Genomic DNA, 19,345 nt, shown 5'->3' with positions numbered 1-19,345 from the left:
GGAGTACAATTTTACGACATCTGTCTCCATATCCGAAAATATTCATACTCGGATATTCATTTACTATAATTAAGTATAAAAAATTCTTTCCATATCCTCTTCCATTCAGATTAGATATCGGATTATCTATCAAATTCAAGTGAAATTGTCATCTCTATTCCCAACAACCTTACCATAAAGGACGGTTTTTATGATTTCCCCTTGAATTATATAAATTCTGAAATTATATTTTGTAAGCAGAATTAAGATTGAAATAATATTTAAAATATTTTTAATGGGTGCATTTGTAAATAACATTGTAACAATTGTGATTTTATAATTACTACACATTATATTAATTACAATTTCATAACAATTACAATATATATATTTAACTAATTTAAAAATATTCATATTATAATAACAATAAAAATATAAATACTCTATCATTCATATTGTAACATCTGAAAAATTATTCTTGCTATAATGGAAATTTATGTTCTAGTAATTATAAAATCGTTACTATTTTAATGAGTAACTGATACGATTTTATGGCTACTAGAATGTGTCTGAGTGATTCAGAAGTTAGGTGAAACATAATAATAATGAGAATAGGATACTATTTTATACGGATTGGAATGGGACGAGGCTTTTTTTATATAAAAAAAAAATTAAAAAGCCTTATCATAGGGGCTGGGAGAAAATCTCGGGTAATAAAAACAGGCTTCAACGCATCGGGGCCTTATCTCGCGATTTGTGCCACGGTCGAGATCGAACCCAGCCCCTCACACAGGGGAGGCGGCGGACAACTCAGCGCCACCTCTCCGCACGGCAGCACCGGGACGAGTCAACGCTTCCGCGAAAACCCTCTGTCTATAATCCCTTCCCCTCCTTTCGCCCTTCCGATCGCGGGATGGACGATCCACGGGGGGACGGCGGCGAGATCCTCCTGGTGGCGGAGCGCGAGACGGAGATGGCTTCGGGACCGGCGGATAGCCGGCCCTATCGACAAGAGGGCCGCCTTCTTCCTCGAAGCGTCCCCGGCGAATAGGTCAGCCCGCATCCGTTCGCTCCTTCCATCTGTAAAAATGTCTCCTTGCTCACCTCAGAAGCTGCTGTTCAGGGGCTGGGGCAGCCCCTTGCGCAAGTGGGCCGACTGGGTCGAGAAGCTCTGACCCCGGTTCGGCCATCTGTGGGAGAGAGCCAGCGTTTTGACTTAGGCCTCCGCCTACAAGACTCTGGCCAGAAGACGTGATGGTACTCGGCAGGCTCCCCATACTCGGAGAGCATTTCATTTATCCCGTTTTAAATTTAATCGATTAATTCGATTTAACCAATTAACCTGGTAGAAAGTCAAAATTCTCTTTTGTTGTTCAGACTTTTTGTCTGATTAGAATTGGACCAATATTATCATCAGAATGTTTTTCTTCATGAATACTGGTAGGTTCTTTTCCTCGTGAACACTTCTACTACCCGAGTTTTCGTACTAATGATGCCAAAAACTTTTCTTGATCAACAGAAAACCCCCCAAACTAGGGCAAGCTGAGCTTTACTATATGAAGGGTTCTGAAAAACAAAACTATAAAATAACTACATCAACACTAGCAAAAAAAATTCAAGGCCCTCTCGATATATTTAAGATCTAAATTCTAAGATAGAAAACAAAAAAAAGGTCAACTGTAGTATACGAGGGCGTGTAAACAAAATTTTGATTTTGTGTTAGGGTTAGGGTGTTACCGAGAATATGCATTTCCAGTATCAGTGATATAGAGACTCTTTTCACCATCTACCTTGAGTGTCAAAATCCAACTTCGAAAACCAGTTCTTAAATCCAGCCACCGCCACCACCTCCCTTGCTACTGCTGTCACTAGTTTTACCACCATCGGAACCAGCATTGTCTCCACAGGTTTTACCACCCCAGCCACCACCATCTTTGCCACGAGAGGGACCACTTCTGCCCCAGCCATCCTTGCTATCGTTGTTAGTTTTACCACCACCCCAACAGCCAGAATCAGTTCTACTAGTTTTACTACCACCACAGCCACCATCGACACCGGCATTGTCTCCACAGGTTTTACCATTCCAGCCACCAACTTTGCCACTAGAGGCACCACTTCTGCCCCAGCCATAGTTGCTATCGTTGCTGTTAGTTTTACCTCCACAGTCACCCTCGGCACCAGTATTGTCTCCACAGATTTTACCACCCCAGCCACCACCATCTTTGCCGCGAGAGGCACCACTTTTGCCCCAGCCATCCTTGTTATCATTGTTGTTAGTTTTATGACCACCAAAACAGCCAGAACCAGCATTGTCTCTAGTAGTTTTACTACCACCCTCGGCACCAGTATTGTCTCCACAGGTTTTACCACCCCAGCCACCACCAACTTTGCCGCGAGAGGCACCACTTCTTCCCCAGCCATCCTTGCTATCATTGTCATTAGTTTTACCACCACTCCAACAGCCAGAACCAGCATTGTCTCTACTAGTTTTACTACCCCACGTGCCATCGGCTTTGCCCTGAGAGCCACCACCTCCAACCCAACCATCCTTGCTACTGATGTCAGTAGTCTTGCCATCGTTCCAGCCTCCAGAAAATCCAGCATTCTCTACAATAGTTTTATTCCCCCACCCACCACCGGCTTCACAACCAGAATCACCAGCCCCAGCGTAGCTACCTTTTTTACCAACTTCACTACTTTTGCCACTGCCCCAACTGCCGGATGATCCAGCAGTGCCTCCACTTGTTTTGCCACCCCACCCACGACCAACTTCACTAGTCCTAATGCCACCCCAGCCACCTCCAGAATCAGCATTGCCTCGGGCAGTATTTCCACCCCATCTACTAGCTTCGACATGAGAGCCACCAATTTTGCCACCCCAGCCACCTCCGACGTGAGAGCCACCAGTTTTGCCACCCCAGCCACCTCCGCCATTAACAGAAGTAGCTCCCCAATCACCACCACCAACAACCTTACCGCCCTCTTCTTTACCACCCTGGCTGCTGCCACTGCCCCAGTCACCCCAGCCACTTTTTTCAGCACCACCGCCATTATTACCACCCCATCCAGGTCCAGCATTATCATTCGTAACTCCTCCCCAGCCACCCCAACCATCGTTGCTGCCACTAGCCCTTGTTGATTTCTCACAGCTGCTGGCAGCAAAACCACTTCCCCTCTCAAGCCAGCCACCTGTATTGGTGCCACCATCACCACCGCCACAGCCACCTCCAGAATCAGCATTGCCTCCGGCAGTATTTCCACCCCATCTACTAGCTTCGATGTGAGAGCCACCAGTTTTGCCACCCCAGCCACCTCCGCCATTAACAGAAGTAGCTCCCCAATCACCACCACCAACAACCTTACCGCCCTCTTCTTTACCACCCTGGCCACTGCCACTGCCCCAGTCACCCCAGCCACTTTTTTCAGCACCACCGCCATTATTACCACCCCATCCAGGTCTAGCATTACCATTCGTAACTCCTCCCCAGCCACCCCAACCATCGTTGCTGCCATTAGCCCCTGTTGATTTCTCACAGCTGCTGGCAGCAAAACCACTTCCCCTCTCAAGCCAGCCACCTGTATTGGTGCCACCATCACCACCGCCGCAGCCACTGCTTCCTCTCCCACTACGGCCACCAGCATTACCACCTCTCCAACTACGACCACGACCACCCCTGCCTCTTTCATTCCAGCCTCCTCTGCCGATTCTACCTCCATTGTTGCTCCAACTGGTGCCACCTGCAATGCTCCATCCACTGTAAGCACTATCATTTCCTTGTGCAGAATCATTGCTGTTCCTACCTCTGCCCCTTCCCCTTCCCCTTCCCCTTCCTCTGCCCCTGCTACTGCAGCCAGGACTATCATCATTGCCTCCTCTCCAGTTACCAGTGCTGTTGCCTCTTCCATGCCAACTTCTCTGGCTTCCATCCAAAGTAGATTCACCACCACCAGGTGCAACTTCCCCACTTCCCCACTTCCCCTCAGTTCCACCACTGCCCCAGCCAACACTACTATCCACAGCCCACCCAGCAGGAATACTACTATTTTCTACGGCCCTTCCATTTCCAGTGCCATATTCACTCCAATCTCCATTGTTGCCGGTGCTAGCCGAGCTAAAGCCAGCCTTTGTACATGATCCGCCTTGCCAAGCACCACCACTATTATACACGCCCTGATCGCCACCCGTGCCTCTGTTATTCCAACCGGAAGATTCTCTTCCAGCTGAGTTCTGAACTTTGTCACCACCAGAATTGTTTGCGTCGTCATTTGTATGAGTTTGGCAATCATGTACTCTACCATTACGATGACCATCTAGACTGTTAGTATTTCTGGAGTCAAATTTGTCACCTGCTTGCAACGGCAAATAAAGTGAATAGCAGTGGCCAATTCATGAGCAGAACACAAACATAACATGGGGGCATTAGCAGAGAAATGTGTCAGTATTTAAGCTTGTTCATTTATTTATTGAGTTTGTTAATTAAAAATTTATTAAGCTTAATCTTTATAACAGATTGATCTAATAAATAAATTTTATATTATTTTTTTACTTTTTCACCATATTATAGAAATTTCATAATTTAAAAATATATAATTTATTATATTTTTATATATTCAAATTGTGCAGATTTCTCATTTCATGTACCTAACTTTCATAATACCCATGTATCATATTTCAAAATGCTCCTCTTTCTTTCAAGAAATAACCACAGAATTTCTTTATATTTTTATTCTACTTATTCAAAAACTCACTGCTAAATTTACGCTGTAAAATTTAAATCTAAGTGCATAAATATATTAAAGAGACTTGTAGGAATATATTAATTTTTTATTTGAAATAATTCGAAATTCTCTACGCCTCCTTTCCTCTGCCCCTGCTACTGCAGCCAGGACTATCATCATTGCCTCCTCTCCAGTTACCAGTGCTGTTGCCTCTTCCATGCCAACTTCTCTGGCTTCCATCCAAAGTAGATTCACCACCACCAGGTGCAACTTCCCCACTTCCCCACTTCCCCTCAGTTCCACCACTGCCCCAGCCAACACTACTATCCACAGCCCACCCAGCAGGAATACTACTATTTTCTACGGCCCTTCCATTTCCAGTGCCATATTCACTCCAATCTCCATTGTTGCCGGTGCTTGCCGAGCTAAAGCCAGCCTTTGTACATGATCCGCCTTGCCAAGCACCACCACTATTATACACGCCCTGATCGCCACCCGTGCCTCTATTATTCCAACCGGAAGATTCTCTTCCAGCTGAGTTCTGAACTTTGTCACCACCAGAATTGTTTGCGTCGTCATTTGTATAAGTTTGGCAATCATGTCCTCTACCATTACGATGACCATCTAGACTGTTAGTATTTCTGGAGTCAAATTTGTCACCTGCTTGCAACGGCAAATAAAGTGAATAGCGGTGGCCAATTCATGGGCAGAACACAAACATAACATGGGGGCATTAGCAGAGAAATGTGTCAGTATTTAAGCTTGTTCATTTATTTATTGAGTTTGTTAATTAAAAATTTATTAAGCTTAATCTTTATAACAGATTGATCTAATAAATAAATTTTATATTATTTTTTACTTTTTCACCATATTATAGAAATTTCATAATTTAAAAATATATAATTTATTATATTTTTATATATTCAAATTGTGCAGATTTCTCATTTCATGTACCTAACTTTCATAATACCTATGTATCATATTTTCAAAATGCTCCTCTTTCTTTCAAGAAATAACCACAGAATTTCTTTATATTTTTATTCTACTTATTCAAAAACTCACTGCTAAATTTACGCTCTAAAATTTAAATCTAAGTGCATAAATATATTAAAGAGACTAGTAGGAATATATTAATTTTTGATTTGAAATAATTCGAAATTCTCTACGCCTCCTTAATGTATTTATACTTTTCAATCTGAATTTGAAAGCGTAAATTGAAAACAACAGACTTTTTAAACTTACAAAGGATCGACAAAATTTGTCATAAATTCAGTATAAGACATAGGATAATAATATTCACTAACCAATACCACCAAAGGATTCTTAAAACTCCATTTGAAAAATATCAAACTTTTAAATTTTCAAATGTAACTGACTGATGAACCTAGGGAATTCTAAATCACATCGAATCAAAATCAATGTATTCATTGAAGTCTCCTTAATATATTTATGCCCTCCGATCTGAATTCGATAGCATAAATAAGAGCAATGAATTTTTAAATTTGCAAAGGCTCTATAAAATTTATCATACTCACTAACCAACACCACCAATGGATTCTGTAGACTCTCCTAATTCAAAAAATATCAAACTTTTTGAATTTTCAAATGATGTAGATCTATGTTTCATCCGAACTGGCTCCAAATTACTTCAAATGAAACCAATGTATTCCTACACGTCTCCTTAATGTATTCATGTCCTTGGATCTAAATTTGACTGCATAAATTGATAGGAGTGAAATTTTGAAAAGGTACAGTATAAAGAAATCATATGATTATTTCTTGAAAGAAAGAGAAGCATTTTGGAAATACAATACGTGATTTAAGTATTATGAAAGTTAGGTACTCGGAATGAGAAATCTTAAAACCTGCATGAGCAATTTAGTAAAATGTCAGTATATATTTGAATAAATTATTTTCAATAAGTTTTATTCACAAAGTTCATGATTTTTGTTTATACTTGTTATCAGAACAGGATTCATAATTACAATTAAACATGGCTGAACGTATTAGTTAACAAGTAACAAAAACTCAAGGAAGTACTGGAAAAACTATTCAAATAGTTCATGAAGAAAAACAAAATTCATGATGCTGGCCACCAATGGAAAGAAATATCGTATAAGTAACAAACAAGCATATAATACTTGTAGAATGAGATACCTGTATATCCGCTGCCGTCTGAAGCTGCCCATGTATAACTTTTCAATGGTACAACTGCAGCAAATGTTCGTGAAGATGGGCATTGACCAAGTGGTGGTTTGTTTATATTCTTCTGAAAATGAAGCACAAGCCGGTTGATGTCGTCAAAATCCTTATTCCTAAACCTGAATCCTTTAGGAATTAGCCCAATACACTCATGATGTGGATTTGCATTCCTAATATATGATAGAATAAAAGTCCCAGGATGCTGATGAGAAACCCCAAAACAGTACACTATCTGCATTGGATTTGCTATCTTCTCTGCTCTTAGCAGATCATCAACCTCTTTCCTAGTTCCTTTTCTGAACTTACGATAACCAAGCATTCTTCTCAAATGGGTCACCAATGGATTGACAAATCGGTCCATGATCTGGAAGACAAGGAACAACATTCTATTAGAAGAGTACATAATAGGAATGTAAGTAGTTCTTCAGTACTAAATCACCATTATTGATGAACGAATGTAAGATATGATCAAACATATAAATAGGAAATCAAAATGTAACTAATTACTACAGAATTCTTTCAAGTTGACAAAATAGACTCAAAAGTGGCAAAAAAACAAAAACAAAAGGTAGGAATAGTTGCTGAAACTATTTCCATTCAGAACATCAGAATAGAGAAATACATGAAAATTTTAACATCAACCATGTGAGCTCGGAAAAGTATTTGATAAATCAATGTTTGGTCTCTGAGAAAAATTTGAAAGCAAAAATGACTTTCACTCGCAATAAGAAGCAAAAGTGGTAGAAACTGCTTCCTTAATTAGTTCTTTATATTTATAGTTCACCTCAAAATCTAACCACTGCAACATGCAAAAATTTAGTCTAAGGATTTCTTCCTTCATAAGATAACAAAACAACTAAAATAGTTTAGCAGTATCAGAAGATAACGTAAAATGTAGGCTGGACCCAAATCCTCACAACAATTTCTAAGGTCTTTTCAAATATATACTGAAGCAAGCACCTTCAATGCTGGTTGGCATATTATACATTATTTAATCTCATGTTAAATCAAATATTATATGCTACAAATTACCAATCCTTTTAGAATGGCAACACATAGTTGGGAAATACAAAATAGAAAAACTAGTTCAAAAATATATGATTTAAGTTCAAAAATAAACCAATCAAAAATAGAAAATAGACATTTGAGATGATAGAGACAAAACCATTGGGACTCTTTTCCACCATGAATCATATGGATATAAAAATACTTTCAAGTGATGGGTCAACTATAAAGCTCTTCAATACTTTGTTTTAGTATTCTAATAATTGTCTAAGTATTCCACTGAGTATCATGACCATGAAAAAGTTAGAACATACAAAAGCTGAGAAAAAGTTATGATATTAATGAAACCTCATCAAGATCTTCAAAAGTGTCTTTATCAATTGTAAGTGTCTTTCCGAGACGGAGTAAGCTTGTCATATCTGTGCGATCTTTTTTACTCTCTATGATTTGTTTGTGAGCATAAACTCCATCAAAGATTTTTAGCATCAATGTCAAAAAAGATAGCCCTTTGGAACTGGGACGTATAATACTCTCACCAGGTTTTTTGTCAGAGAGGTACTGCTATGATAAGTAATACCATTAGATTTGATACATACAGAAGGTTAAGTAAAGATTAAAGTTAGTAGATTATCATATATAATTGATTGAACACACCTTTGTGGCCTCATCAGCTGACAGATTTTGGAAACAGGGATGAACAATCATCCTCGGTGTGAAATGATTCATTGCAAGTCTGTTGCTCTTTGAGACCTCTGTTTTTCTAATCCCACTGACCACACCCTCAACGTAATAAGGATCGCGATTATGAAGATTATATGTACCATTTCTCAGGTCACTGGCTTTGGATGTCAGATAAACCACATGTCTATTTGTATTGATGCGCTGAATCTTGCACGTAAGTATGTCACCTTTATGCACCTTCGTAAGATCATATCCTTCATCCGAGTAGTCATGCGAGGACACTATTCCTTTTACACCAGAATCAAATGCACATGTGATTTGATTCTCATTTACATGGCACACTCTGACTTCAACAATTCTCCCTTCTGAAATGGTATCATTTGTTTCGCCTGAGAGCATAGCAAACTTCTCTTTGTCACTAGGTTCTTTAAAAGGTGTCCGGTAGTCCCGAAATCCCTTCAAAAGCTCCATCTTTATATCAGAAAGTGTCTCCTTGTTGTTGGTCCCATATCTATTAAAAATGCTCTTTGCATACTCATTGATATCAAGCACTTTAAGCATTTGCGGGTTTTCTCTAACATGTTCGATCACCATCTCCAACATATCATCATCAGTAAAATTTGCTTCATTTGGATCATCCTCATCATAGATATCCTTGGCAACATTCTTTGCGAGTTCATACGACTCTGGATGAATTCTTGTGTCATCCAAAAGGTCCATAATATGGCTAGTGGCAGCCGCTGCACCACTTCGTCGTACACGTAAAAATCCAACAGCATTAGTGAAAACTCTCTTTTTAAGCATTTTACCCATAGAAATCTCCTTGCGATTAGAAATAAATCCAGCCCTCAAGAATGCTTTTTGCAAAGAAGATGATTTTCGAGGCCCAAGGCCAGAAATAAACTGTAGAGGAGCAAAAAGCCATTCATGACTTGCTGCTAGGTTGATATCCAGGCCAATTTGATTAGTAGCATCAACCATAATCTGCTCAACAACCTCATACTTCTCATCTGGTGTAAGAAAATGATCCAAGGAATGAAGTTTCCATGACAGAATTTCTTTTCCAGGTCCACAAAGAGTTGCCACCATAGCCAAAGGGTTTTGCATATAACGACCAAGTGCCACAGCACGTTTCACAATACCTTTTCAAGGAAAAACACACCAAATGGTCGTTAAGATCAGTACAATATACAAAAACAAACAACAATAATAATAATAATAACCATATACCTGGTTGCCCTGGAAATTGATCTAGCGAAACCCTTGAGTTCTCGTAAAGGCAAGGTAAAGTTTCATCACCAAAGACCGTCCTGATGTTTTCCAACTCTCGACCAACTTCAGTTGGATGATCCTCGACTATCTTGAAAATCACCTACAAGCCATAAAGCAAGTTTGTTAGGCCTTAGTGTTTGTTCAAAACAGTGGGCCATATAACCATATTAAGATAGGCAATGGTTCGCACTTCGGTGCATAGTTGAAAATCTCATACCAGGAAGGTGAAATGGTCGAAATATATCATTTTGATAAATCACCGAAACACAATACCACTCAACATCAAAGTTTATAATTTTGAGTCATGCCATAGTATCAACCTTTGACTAGAAAGATAATGTTCTAGTATCGTGTTGAGACTGATGGATGGTACCGGTGATATATTGGAAGTTAAAGAAGGAAATGAAACAAAGAAAGGAGATAGTTGAGTGGTTTCAAATTTCGATATAACAACAACCAAGTCTTATCCTACTATGTGGGGTAGGCTATATGGATTCTTTTACGCCATTGAGTTCTATCTCCAACTATATCATCATTTATACTTAAATAAATTTTATCTTGTTTTATTGTTGCTAACCAAGTCTTTTTTAGTCTTCCTCTTCCTCGTTTGATATGTATGTTTCACATCGCCTAACTGGAGCATTTATTGATTGTCTAAGTATATGTCCATATCATCTTAAACGTGTCCCTCGAAGTTTTCTCTCAATAGATGCAGTTTGGACTTTCTCTTTAATGCTTTCATTTCTTATTATGTTCGTCTTCGTATTTCCATACATCCACCTTAACATTCTCATCTTTACAACTCTTATTTTTTGCTTATGTGCTCGAATCATAGCCCAACATTCAATTTCATATAACATAGCAAGTCTAACTGTGATTTTATAGAACTTTCTTTTAAATTTTAAAGGTACTTTACAATCACATAAAACACCCGACCCTCTCATCCATTTTAATCATCATACTTGTATTCTATGTAAGACATTTTTCTCAATCTCTCCATCATTTTGCAAAAATGATCCTAAATATTTAAAACTCTTGGTTCCAAGCAACTCATCATCTCCTATCTTAACAATTGTCTAATTACATCTAATATTGTTAAACTTAAATTCTATATATTCTATTTTTATTCTACTAAGTCTAAAATCTTTCTTTTTAGTATTTCCCGCCAAGATTCTAATTTAGTATTTACTCCTTCACATGTTTCATCTACCAAAATAATATCATCTATAAACAACACGCAGCACAGTACTGTGTCTTGAATATACGTAGTGAGTTCGTCCATAATTATTATCAAAAGATAGGGACTTAAAGTTGATCCTTGATGTAACCCTATCTTTATTGGAAATGCTTCAGTTACTCCGTCTGAAGTCTTTACTCTGGTCATTACATCCTCATACAATTCTTAATTAGTTCAATATAAGTTACACTAATACTTCTCTTTTCTAGAATTCTCTATATAATTTCTCTTGAGACTATCATAAGTTTTTTCTAAATCAATGAATATCATGTGTAAATCTTATTTTTGTTCCTGATATTTTTCAATGATTTATCTAAGAAGATGTATAGCTTCTATTGTCGGCTTTTCAAACATGAACCCAAACTGATTTTTTATCTCTGTGGTCTCTTTCCTTAATCTTTTTTCTATTACTTTTTTCCAAAGTTTCATGGCATGACTCATTAGTTTAATACCCTTATAGTTTGCACAATTTTGTATGTTTCCCTTATTCTTATATAAGGGAACTAGAGTACTTATCCTCCATTGATTAGACATTTTTTCCATTTTCAATATCATGTTAAATAATTTTGTATGTCATTCAATATCTTACTTCCCTAGGTCCTTCTATACCTCTATCAGAATATCATATGGTCCAACAGCTTTTCCATTGTGCATCTCATTTAAAGCTTGTTCTACATCTGAAATTTGAATTCTATGATAAAAGTTTAAATTTCTATACTAATTTGACCTACTTAAATTACCTAAATGATATGTTTCAACCGTTTTGTCGAGCATGGTATAAGATTTAAAATCATACTAGGCACTCTCCTTCCTATGATTCATCTCATTCTTCAACTCCAATCTATTACCCATTGAAACATCAGTATGATGCCGAACTAGTCGTGTCCCAATCAAAGACTTAAACTTTAACACGACTCTAGATTTTGAACCTTGTAACTATAAAATCTTTTTAAGGCAGTGGCACAAAATATGCTCTTAGTTGCCATATTAAATTACATGGTTTCTCAAATGGTTGAACCAGAGGCCAATCATTAAAATATACAATGAAAAATGATTTTGTTATTTTAAACATTTAATTTGCTTCTTTATTTTTTTAAAAATTATTTTAATAATGTAATTCGTTTCATTCTCTTTAATTCTTTCCAAAAGAACACAACAAAGACTACCCTAACCAGATTCCAGCAAATATTACCAATCTCTTTAGTAAAAGCAACTGTTCAAAAATCGCCCATTACTATCTTTTTCTCTCATTTTTCACCAATTTAGCTTAGTTTTTTGATGACTTGTTGTGCATCCTAATCCTACTCAGCAGATATCAACTGAATTGTAAATGATGATGCACGTGAAACATAAAAATCATTAACACAGTGAGGATTCAACAAAGTAGAAAAGGTAAAGATGTTTATGCAAATATAGTTGGATTGAAATGAGGAACATACTTCATAAATATCATCTGACAATTTCTTGCAGGCCATATTTGCCGCTCCTACACAAACAACATGTGGCTGGTGATTCATCATGAACTTGAGAACCTGGAGCTGGTCATTCTTCTTGCTCTGTTGATCAGCAACAGTTTGGGATTTAACGCTAAAGGAATTAACATAAAGCACATCCACCATTTCTCCTTCTGAATCCAACATGACAATGGTAGTTGGAGATTTTCCAGATCCCCAACAACAAGCCATTACTCTCACTGCATGCTCATCCTCTGAATTACTGTCGTTCCACTGGAAAGGGGCAATAGAGATCTTGTTCCACAATTGCCTCCCATATTCCATACGAAGCCAATACTTGGCTCTAGTTGTCAATAATGAACGAGCTTCCTTTTCCATTGATGGGAAAATATAAGTGAAAAATGAATCTTTCAATATCATTTCCCGCTGGTCATTCCATGACTTTGCAGATCTACTGACACCTTCACTCAGATAACAATCAAAAGCATCACTTAATAATTTATTTAGGACATCATCAGGTAATTTAATTGTGACTTTAAGCAACTTGTCTTCTTCACCCTTCTGAATAAGCAGCCACTGACCATCCACAAACTTTGATAAAGGCTTATTTCTTAGCCATTTTACACCTCCAAGCAGATGATAGGCATCAATTTGTTGATTTCCTTGATGAGTAGGACTGGTTGATACAACAGCCGTCTCCATGAAGATACCACGCACATGTTTTTTAATATTAGGCTCATAGGCAATATCCACAGATGCCTGCCAGAGAACAAAATTGAACATGCAAGCATAAGGGGTCCAGGAAGCTTCATATATAACATTACAAGTGTATAGTATAGCAATGGTACAGGATATCAAACCATATGTCTGGCCCCTCTAAGCACGTCTTTATGGGTTTGAAACATTGAACATATATAATTTGCAGCCATTTCTTCAGGAGATTCTTTAGTATCTTCAACTTCATCAGATATCTGAAAGGGAGGAAAGTAGCTTGATGGGTGAGTAAAATAACTTGGGAACATTAATATGGCAAAAGTATATGCATCAAATTACGATAAGTTTCAAACAAACTTTAAAAGTAAGCATCGATAAGCTTGATGGGACAATTACAAAAATATAGAACTTTAAAAAAAAATTTGAACTAACATAAAAAAGTATATTCACCAAATTTAAATTTTGTACTATAAATGTTTCAATTATATACAATAAATTTTTATTTTGTTTTAATTTTAACAAATTATTTCTTCATACGATCATCTACTTTTTGTTTGAGGATGAATTAATAGTTTAAATAGCTATGTTAAATGTATTGGGTTCATTAGGTATTAAGTGTAGTGGCTTTAGTACCACATTAAACTCCAAATTTAGGTTCTATAATGATTTTGTATTGACCCATGTAAAACTCATCTCATTTTAATGCAAGACATTTTTAAATCCCAAAACCTTAGTTGGTATTAGAGTCATTGTGGTAGAACTCCATTGTTGTCTATGCCTTCATTCCCAAAACACTAAAGTAGATATCAATTCAAGGTAGCCTCGCACACTGAATGTTGCCACAACAATAATCCTAGTAAGCAGACATAATCTTGATTAGAAAAGATTAAAGTATACAATAATCTAGTGTTGTAAATGATGGTAGATAGTGACGGGGCAGCCAGTGACCACTTACTGCCTAAGCAGTATTTAGGCAGTTGAATTTTTTTATTATTTTTTATATATAATATTATAAATAATCATTATTCTTTATAATATTTACTTTTAATAGTATATATTAATGAAAAGTTAAAATTTTAATCTAAATATTTAAAAATAAAAAATATAATCTTTTAAAATATTAATTAATTTTATTAGGGTTTAACTAATTCTATTTAAATTATCTCAATTATAACTAAGAGTTGATTAAAATTATTAACCTAAAGTTATTTAATTAAACTCTCACTTACAACTTACTCGCATATCTTATTTCAGTTAGGTGGCGTGTCCAGGCCCGTCGACAAGCCAACACAACGCCTCCAGACGCATCGCCGAGACAGTGCGACATGTCGGACACGTCCCCAGGCAAGTCGTTGCCAGGCTCGAACGATGCGTCCTAGCTCGCGTGACGTGTTCAGACACCTCACGATAGCAAAATGGTGGTAGTGGAGGTTCCAGGCATGACGATGGCAAAAAGAGATGAGTTACAGCTTAAAGCACTGCCTCAAGCAAAGGCAGTGCAGTTGATGCCCGCCTCCCGCCTAGGAGGCACCTCGCCGGCCATTTAGAACACTACAACAATCCAACCAAAAGAAAAAAACAAACTATTATTTTTCGATTCAGAATATTTAGTTCATCGTCTAGCATATTGATACCCTCAAGGGTCTCATCATTGTATTTTTTTTAGTCTCTCTAATTCCATAGCGACTATAAAAGAAAAGTTAATAATAGTTAGCATCTAAAGAGAGCAAGGTCCTCTAAAACATCTGACTAGTCAAGCCACCAAGAATACAATTTTGGATATATCCTTATTAACATTGCTTTAGCATTTTCCCAAAAACAGCTTTGAGCAACATCATGTTTGCTCCACTAGTAATTTTTGAATAGTGAGAAAAATAGTAACTAATGTCATTAACTTAACACTAAAATTGGACTTGATATCGAGGGTCATTTGAACTTACTACTTTGATTGTTGATTTGTCGTTGTGCTCAATTAGTTCTAAATCCCATCTTCCTACGTCACAATCATCCATTCTATTTGAGAGGATAATTAATAGACAATGTAAAAGTTCCTAGATCAATATAGCTCCCTATAGAATCACATAAAATATTTGTGTTCCAATAGAGAGTACTAGAACAACAACAATCAAGGCTTATCTCATTGGGTGGGGTCAACTATATGAATCTTTCTTTGTTGGGCTCTATCCCATACTATATCATCTATATTTAAATAAGTTTTATTTCATTTTATTATTGCTAATCAAGTCTTTTTTGGTTTTCTTCCTCGTTTGATGTGCATAATTATCATAGTTTCACGTTGACTAACTAAAGCATTTATTAGTCGTCTAACTACGTGTTTATACTATCTTAAATGTGTTCTCTCAATAGATACAATCGTACTTTCTCACTAATATTCTCATTTCTTATCCTATCCATCTTCGTATGTTCACACATCCACCTTAACATCCTCATTTATGCAACTCTCATCTTCTATTCATACACTCGAGTCATAGCCCAACATTCAGCTTCAAATAACATAACAGGTCTAACCATCATTTTATAGAACTCCCCCCCTTTAAGCATCTCTTTCAATCTCTCCATCTTTTTAAAACATGATCTTAAATATTTAAAGCTCTCAGTTTAAGACAACTCGTTACCTTCTATCTTAACAATTATCTCATTACATTTAATATTGCTAAACTTAAATTTTATATATCTAATCTTTAATTTACTGAGCTTAAAACCTTTTCCTCCCAGTATTTTCTGTCAAGATTCGAGTTTAGCATTTACTCTTTCACACGACTCATCTAATAAAATAATATCATCTGCAAACAATATGCACCACAATAACATGTCTTGGATGTGTCTAGTAAATTCGTTCATATTGGTATAAAAAATAGGGACTTAGAGTTGAATGTAGCCTTATCTTTATGGAAAACGCTTCAGTTAATCTGTTGTTCCAATAAAAAGGAATGCCAAATATAAAAGATTCTTAGATCATTAAAGAAAAACTACAAAAAGACGGCTGCTGAAATAGTATTTGTAATTTTATAGCAAACTCTAAAAATATCTTCACTAGAGGCGCCTCCGGATCAAAATATAGTTTGCACTACTGTGAGGCATTGCAAATATTGATGGATCATCTTGTCTTGCTACTTGATAGAGTCCAGTTCTTGTTGGTGGCGAGAATAACGTCAAACATAAGTTAGGTTTGGATTCATAACTTAATTTTTAGGTAAGTTCAATAGGAGATTGTCTTTATTGTTTAATTTATAAAAGAATGTTTAGATTTTATATAATTGATTTCAATGGCATAAAATCTTCCCTCTTTGTAAGATTTGTTCCTGGTGCTACATCACAAATACAACCTTATTGAAACAAAGATAGAATTCTAATACAAGAAATTAATAACAGCAAACTGAATCTTTTTGACTAAACATAATTAGAAGAATATCTGCAAAAAACAATGTCACCTTTTCCAAAGAGAGAAGCATCCCAAATGTTTCAGAATTAGCACCAAACTTGTTTGCAATCTCCCATAACCCAGCTTTACGCAAAATGGTATATGTTGATTTTCTCTTTGGTCTCTTAAATTTCCCACCATATGTATCTTCTTCACTGGGAGGAAAATGCAAGTTGAACTTCGCGTCTATGTCATCAACCTCTCTTTCAAATTTTGCATTATTCAATGCCGAAATCACTGATTGAAAAATTATTTTATTAAAAGAATGTCTTGCTTCATCATCAACTCTTTGGGTTTCCTCTATAAAACGCCGACAATAGTATGAACGAAGTGCAATCAACCTCTTCTGAAGCAACAACCACTTGTTATCTAACGTCCAAATTGCCCAAAGTATCTGGAAGGCAATAAAGATTTTCATTCAAGATATGCTTTAGTCACCCTAGTAAAGCTGCTGATACACACTAAAGAGGGCTATACAAAAGTTTCACAAAAAAAGGTTCATAAGCACCTTATGCCATTTGATGTGTTGAATTTCTTCTCTATCCTGCATATTATCTTCAAGATCCTTCAAAAGACTACCACATAATTCCTTGCGATACATGCTAATGAAAGGAATCTGGGGATGGCAATGAAGGAGTTAGTGATCCACATTCTTGTGAATTTTAAGAACAATGATTGTTTAATTTCTTACATCAAGCTTTTGCAAATGTATCATTGTCAAGACATTTTCAATCTCCTTCTTATGTATATATTGGAGTGCATCATAGCCAACTAAAGGTGAGATACTGCCATGAGTAAGCATATCATAAATCCAGTGACTCTCCTCTTCTATTTTCTTATCATCCGTTGGAGGTGGACCAGTAATATCCTCAAATAACTACAAAAGAAACATCATAAGAAACAAGGTTATACAGATTAATCCACAAGCAACTTGGCTGTCCCGAATGTAACCCATAGTAAACAAAATTACATAGTTACCTGAATTCTCTCAGGTACATCTTTCTCTCGTATAGCCACATCCTTTAGTGTCATGTATTTCTCTGAAAGAACAAAGGGTTCAAACTCATCTTCCAATCTTTTTTCTACACAACTGCCATCATCGACACTTGACACAAGGCCTTGCTTCCGTAGCATAAGAAGCTCATCAACGTCACCAAATATCTCTTTTGCTTCTTGCAAAGCAGATGATGAAATGCCTGGCAATTTGTGTGATTTCTTCTTTGTCAACCTTTTCTTTCTAAATAAAGTGAAGTCAGTCACTCAGCTTCGAAAGTACAAAGAGAGGTAATGCATTTTATAGGATAGCAAGAGAGAGGTCATACGTTGCAAGGTCACCAACTTCATCGACATCTTCATCCACAATAAAATCTGCCATTTCATCTTCATCTCCAATAGCACTCCTATCTTCCGAGTGCTCTTCTTCCTCAGCAATATCATCTGACAGCATCACTGTGCAGTGAAAACAAAGATAACTAATCCCTTCAAGCCAGCAATCTAGCCAAGCATACACTGGTAGCACCAAAGTTAATTACCTTCATCAAATCCAAACAAGCTGTGCTTAAGTCTTTCTTCAGCTGAGAATCCATCCTGATTACTCCTATCAATTGACTCTTCATTCGATAACCCATATTTCCCCTCCAACTCAATGCTCCTTCCAGTCTTCTTCAAGCGCTTAAATTTGTTAGTAACCTATGAACGGAAACCATATTGCTAAAAAACTCAAAAGGGTGAATCTATATTCCAAAATAGAAAAATAGTTAAACAGGAAGCGAAAATACTACTTGTGGTCGACGGAAGCCAGTAATATTGTTGTCCTCGAGCAACACGTAATCATCCTCGTCAAGAACAAAACCCTTATCCGATTCCCTGAAGTGCAAATCATACAGAGAATGCTAAACTACTACGAATAAGCAAGAGAAAGATCGAGCTGTGTTACCTTTTCTTTTTCTTATTACTCCTTCTGTGCCTCTCCGTGTCACTATCCTCCAGCTCTTCCTCTTCTTCTACCTCGTCCACGATAAATCCATCTTGCTCGTACTCGTCCTGGCTCGCTTCTGCTCGGAAAGCACGATTCCATCAAGCATTAAACACCGCAACCGAGCATCTAAACCATCCCAAGAAAAAACAAAATCAAGAACCATAACCAAATCCAAGCCCCAGAGCTACCTTCATCTTCGTCATCCAACTCGTCACCACTATAGCCAACGTTCTCCCCATCCATCTCCTCGGAAGCTTCAAACTCATCTGCACCCGAAAAAGGAACCGAAAACAAGCCAACGTTAACAACATCTAATAAGAAGCCAAACGAGAAGCGACGCGGCACCTTCTTCCTCCGATTCCACCGCCACGCCACCCATTCCTTGTCGGAGAGAAGCAAGCGCGGAGCAGCCCGCTAGAGTTGAGAAAGAGGCTGAGTGTCCGCGCAAAACCCTAATCCTTCGAACTGGAGCGCCTCCGATCGAAGAGGAAGAACGCGTGAACGTGCGAGAAATAGAGGGGAGAGCAAGCGCCGGTTTTGCTATTTCTATTCCCGAGGAGAGCGATACAAAAAAGTTTACAAGCTTGAGTCCCCCGTGGAGGCGATTATCTACGAAAATGCCACCGACTTTTTCTAACGCGTACTCTCCTTGTTGTTTGAAT

General features: G+C 37.4%; 2 protein-coding genes across 2 annotated transcripts; one reads left to right on the top strand and one right to left on the bottom strand.

Annotated features, from left to right (window-relative positions):
* Nucleotides 1-602: 602 nt before the first annotated feature.
* Nucleotides 603-1,410, top strand: LOC122003781. Its single transcript, XM_042558800.1, has 2 exons — nt 603-1,030; nt 1,103-1,410. The coding sequence occupies exons 1-2, from the start codon at nt 618-620 to the stop codon at nt 1,152-1,154; spliced, it is 465 nt and encodes a 154-aa protein (XP_042414734.1). The 5' UTR covers nt 603-617; the 3' UTR covers nt 1,155-1,410.
* A 394-nt stretch (nt 1,411-1,804) lies between these two features.
* LOC122004383 (transcription elongation factor SPT6 homolog) lies at nt 1,805-19,184 on the bottom strand. Its single transcript, XM_042559278.1, has 18 exons — nt 19,029-19,184; nt 18,872-18,949; nt 18,642-18,759; nt 18,487-18,571; nt 18,238-18,394; nt 18,028-18,154; nt 17,684-17,942; nt 17,397-17,582; nt 17,214-17,321; nt 16,716-17,099; nt 13,410-13,520; nt 12,535-13,308; nt 9,817-9,958; nt 8,560-9,728; nt 8,254-8,463; nt 6,856-7,264; nt 4,897-5,358; nt 1,805-4,326 (listed from the first exon to the last, which is right to left on the bottom strand). Exons 1-18 carry the CDS (start codon nt 19,060-19,062, stop codon nt 1,805-1,807), a joined length of 7,335 nt encoding a protein of 2,444 aa, XP_042415212.1. The 5' UTR covers nt 19,063-19,184.
* Between the last annotated feature and the right edge of the window lie 161 nt (nt 19,185-19,345).

Source organism: Zingiber officinale, chromosome 7B (assembly GCF_018446385.1).
Source record: "Zingiber officinale cultivar Zhangliang chromosome 7B, Zo_v1.1, whole genome shotgun sequence".
NCBI classification, from domain to species: domain Eukaryota; kingdom Viridiplantae; phylum Streptophyta; class Magnoliopsida; order Zingiberales; family Zingiberaceae; genus Zingiber; species Zingiber officinale.
This window is presented reverse-complemented; position numbering and strand designations above follow the sequence as displayed.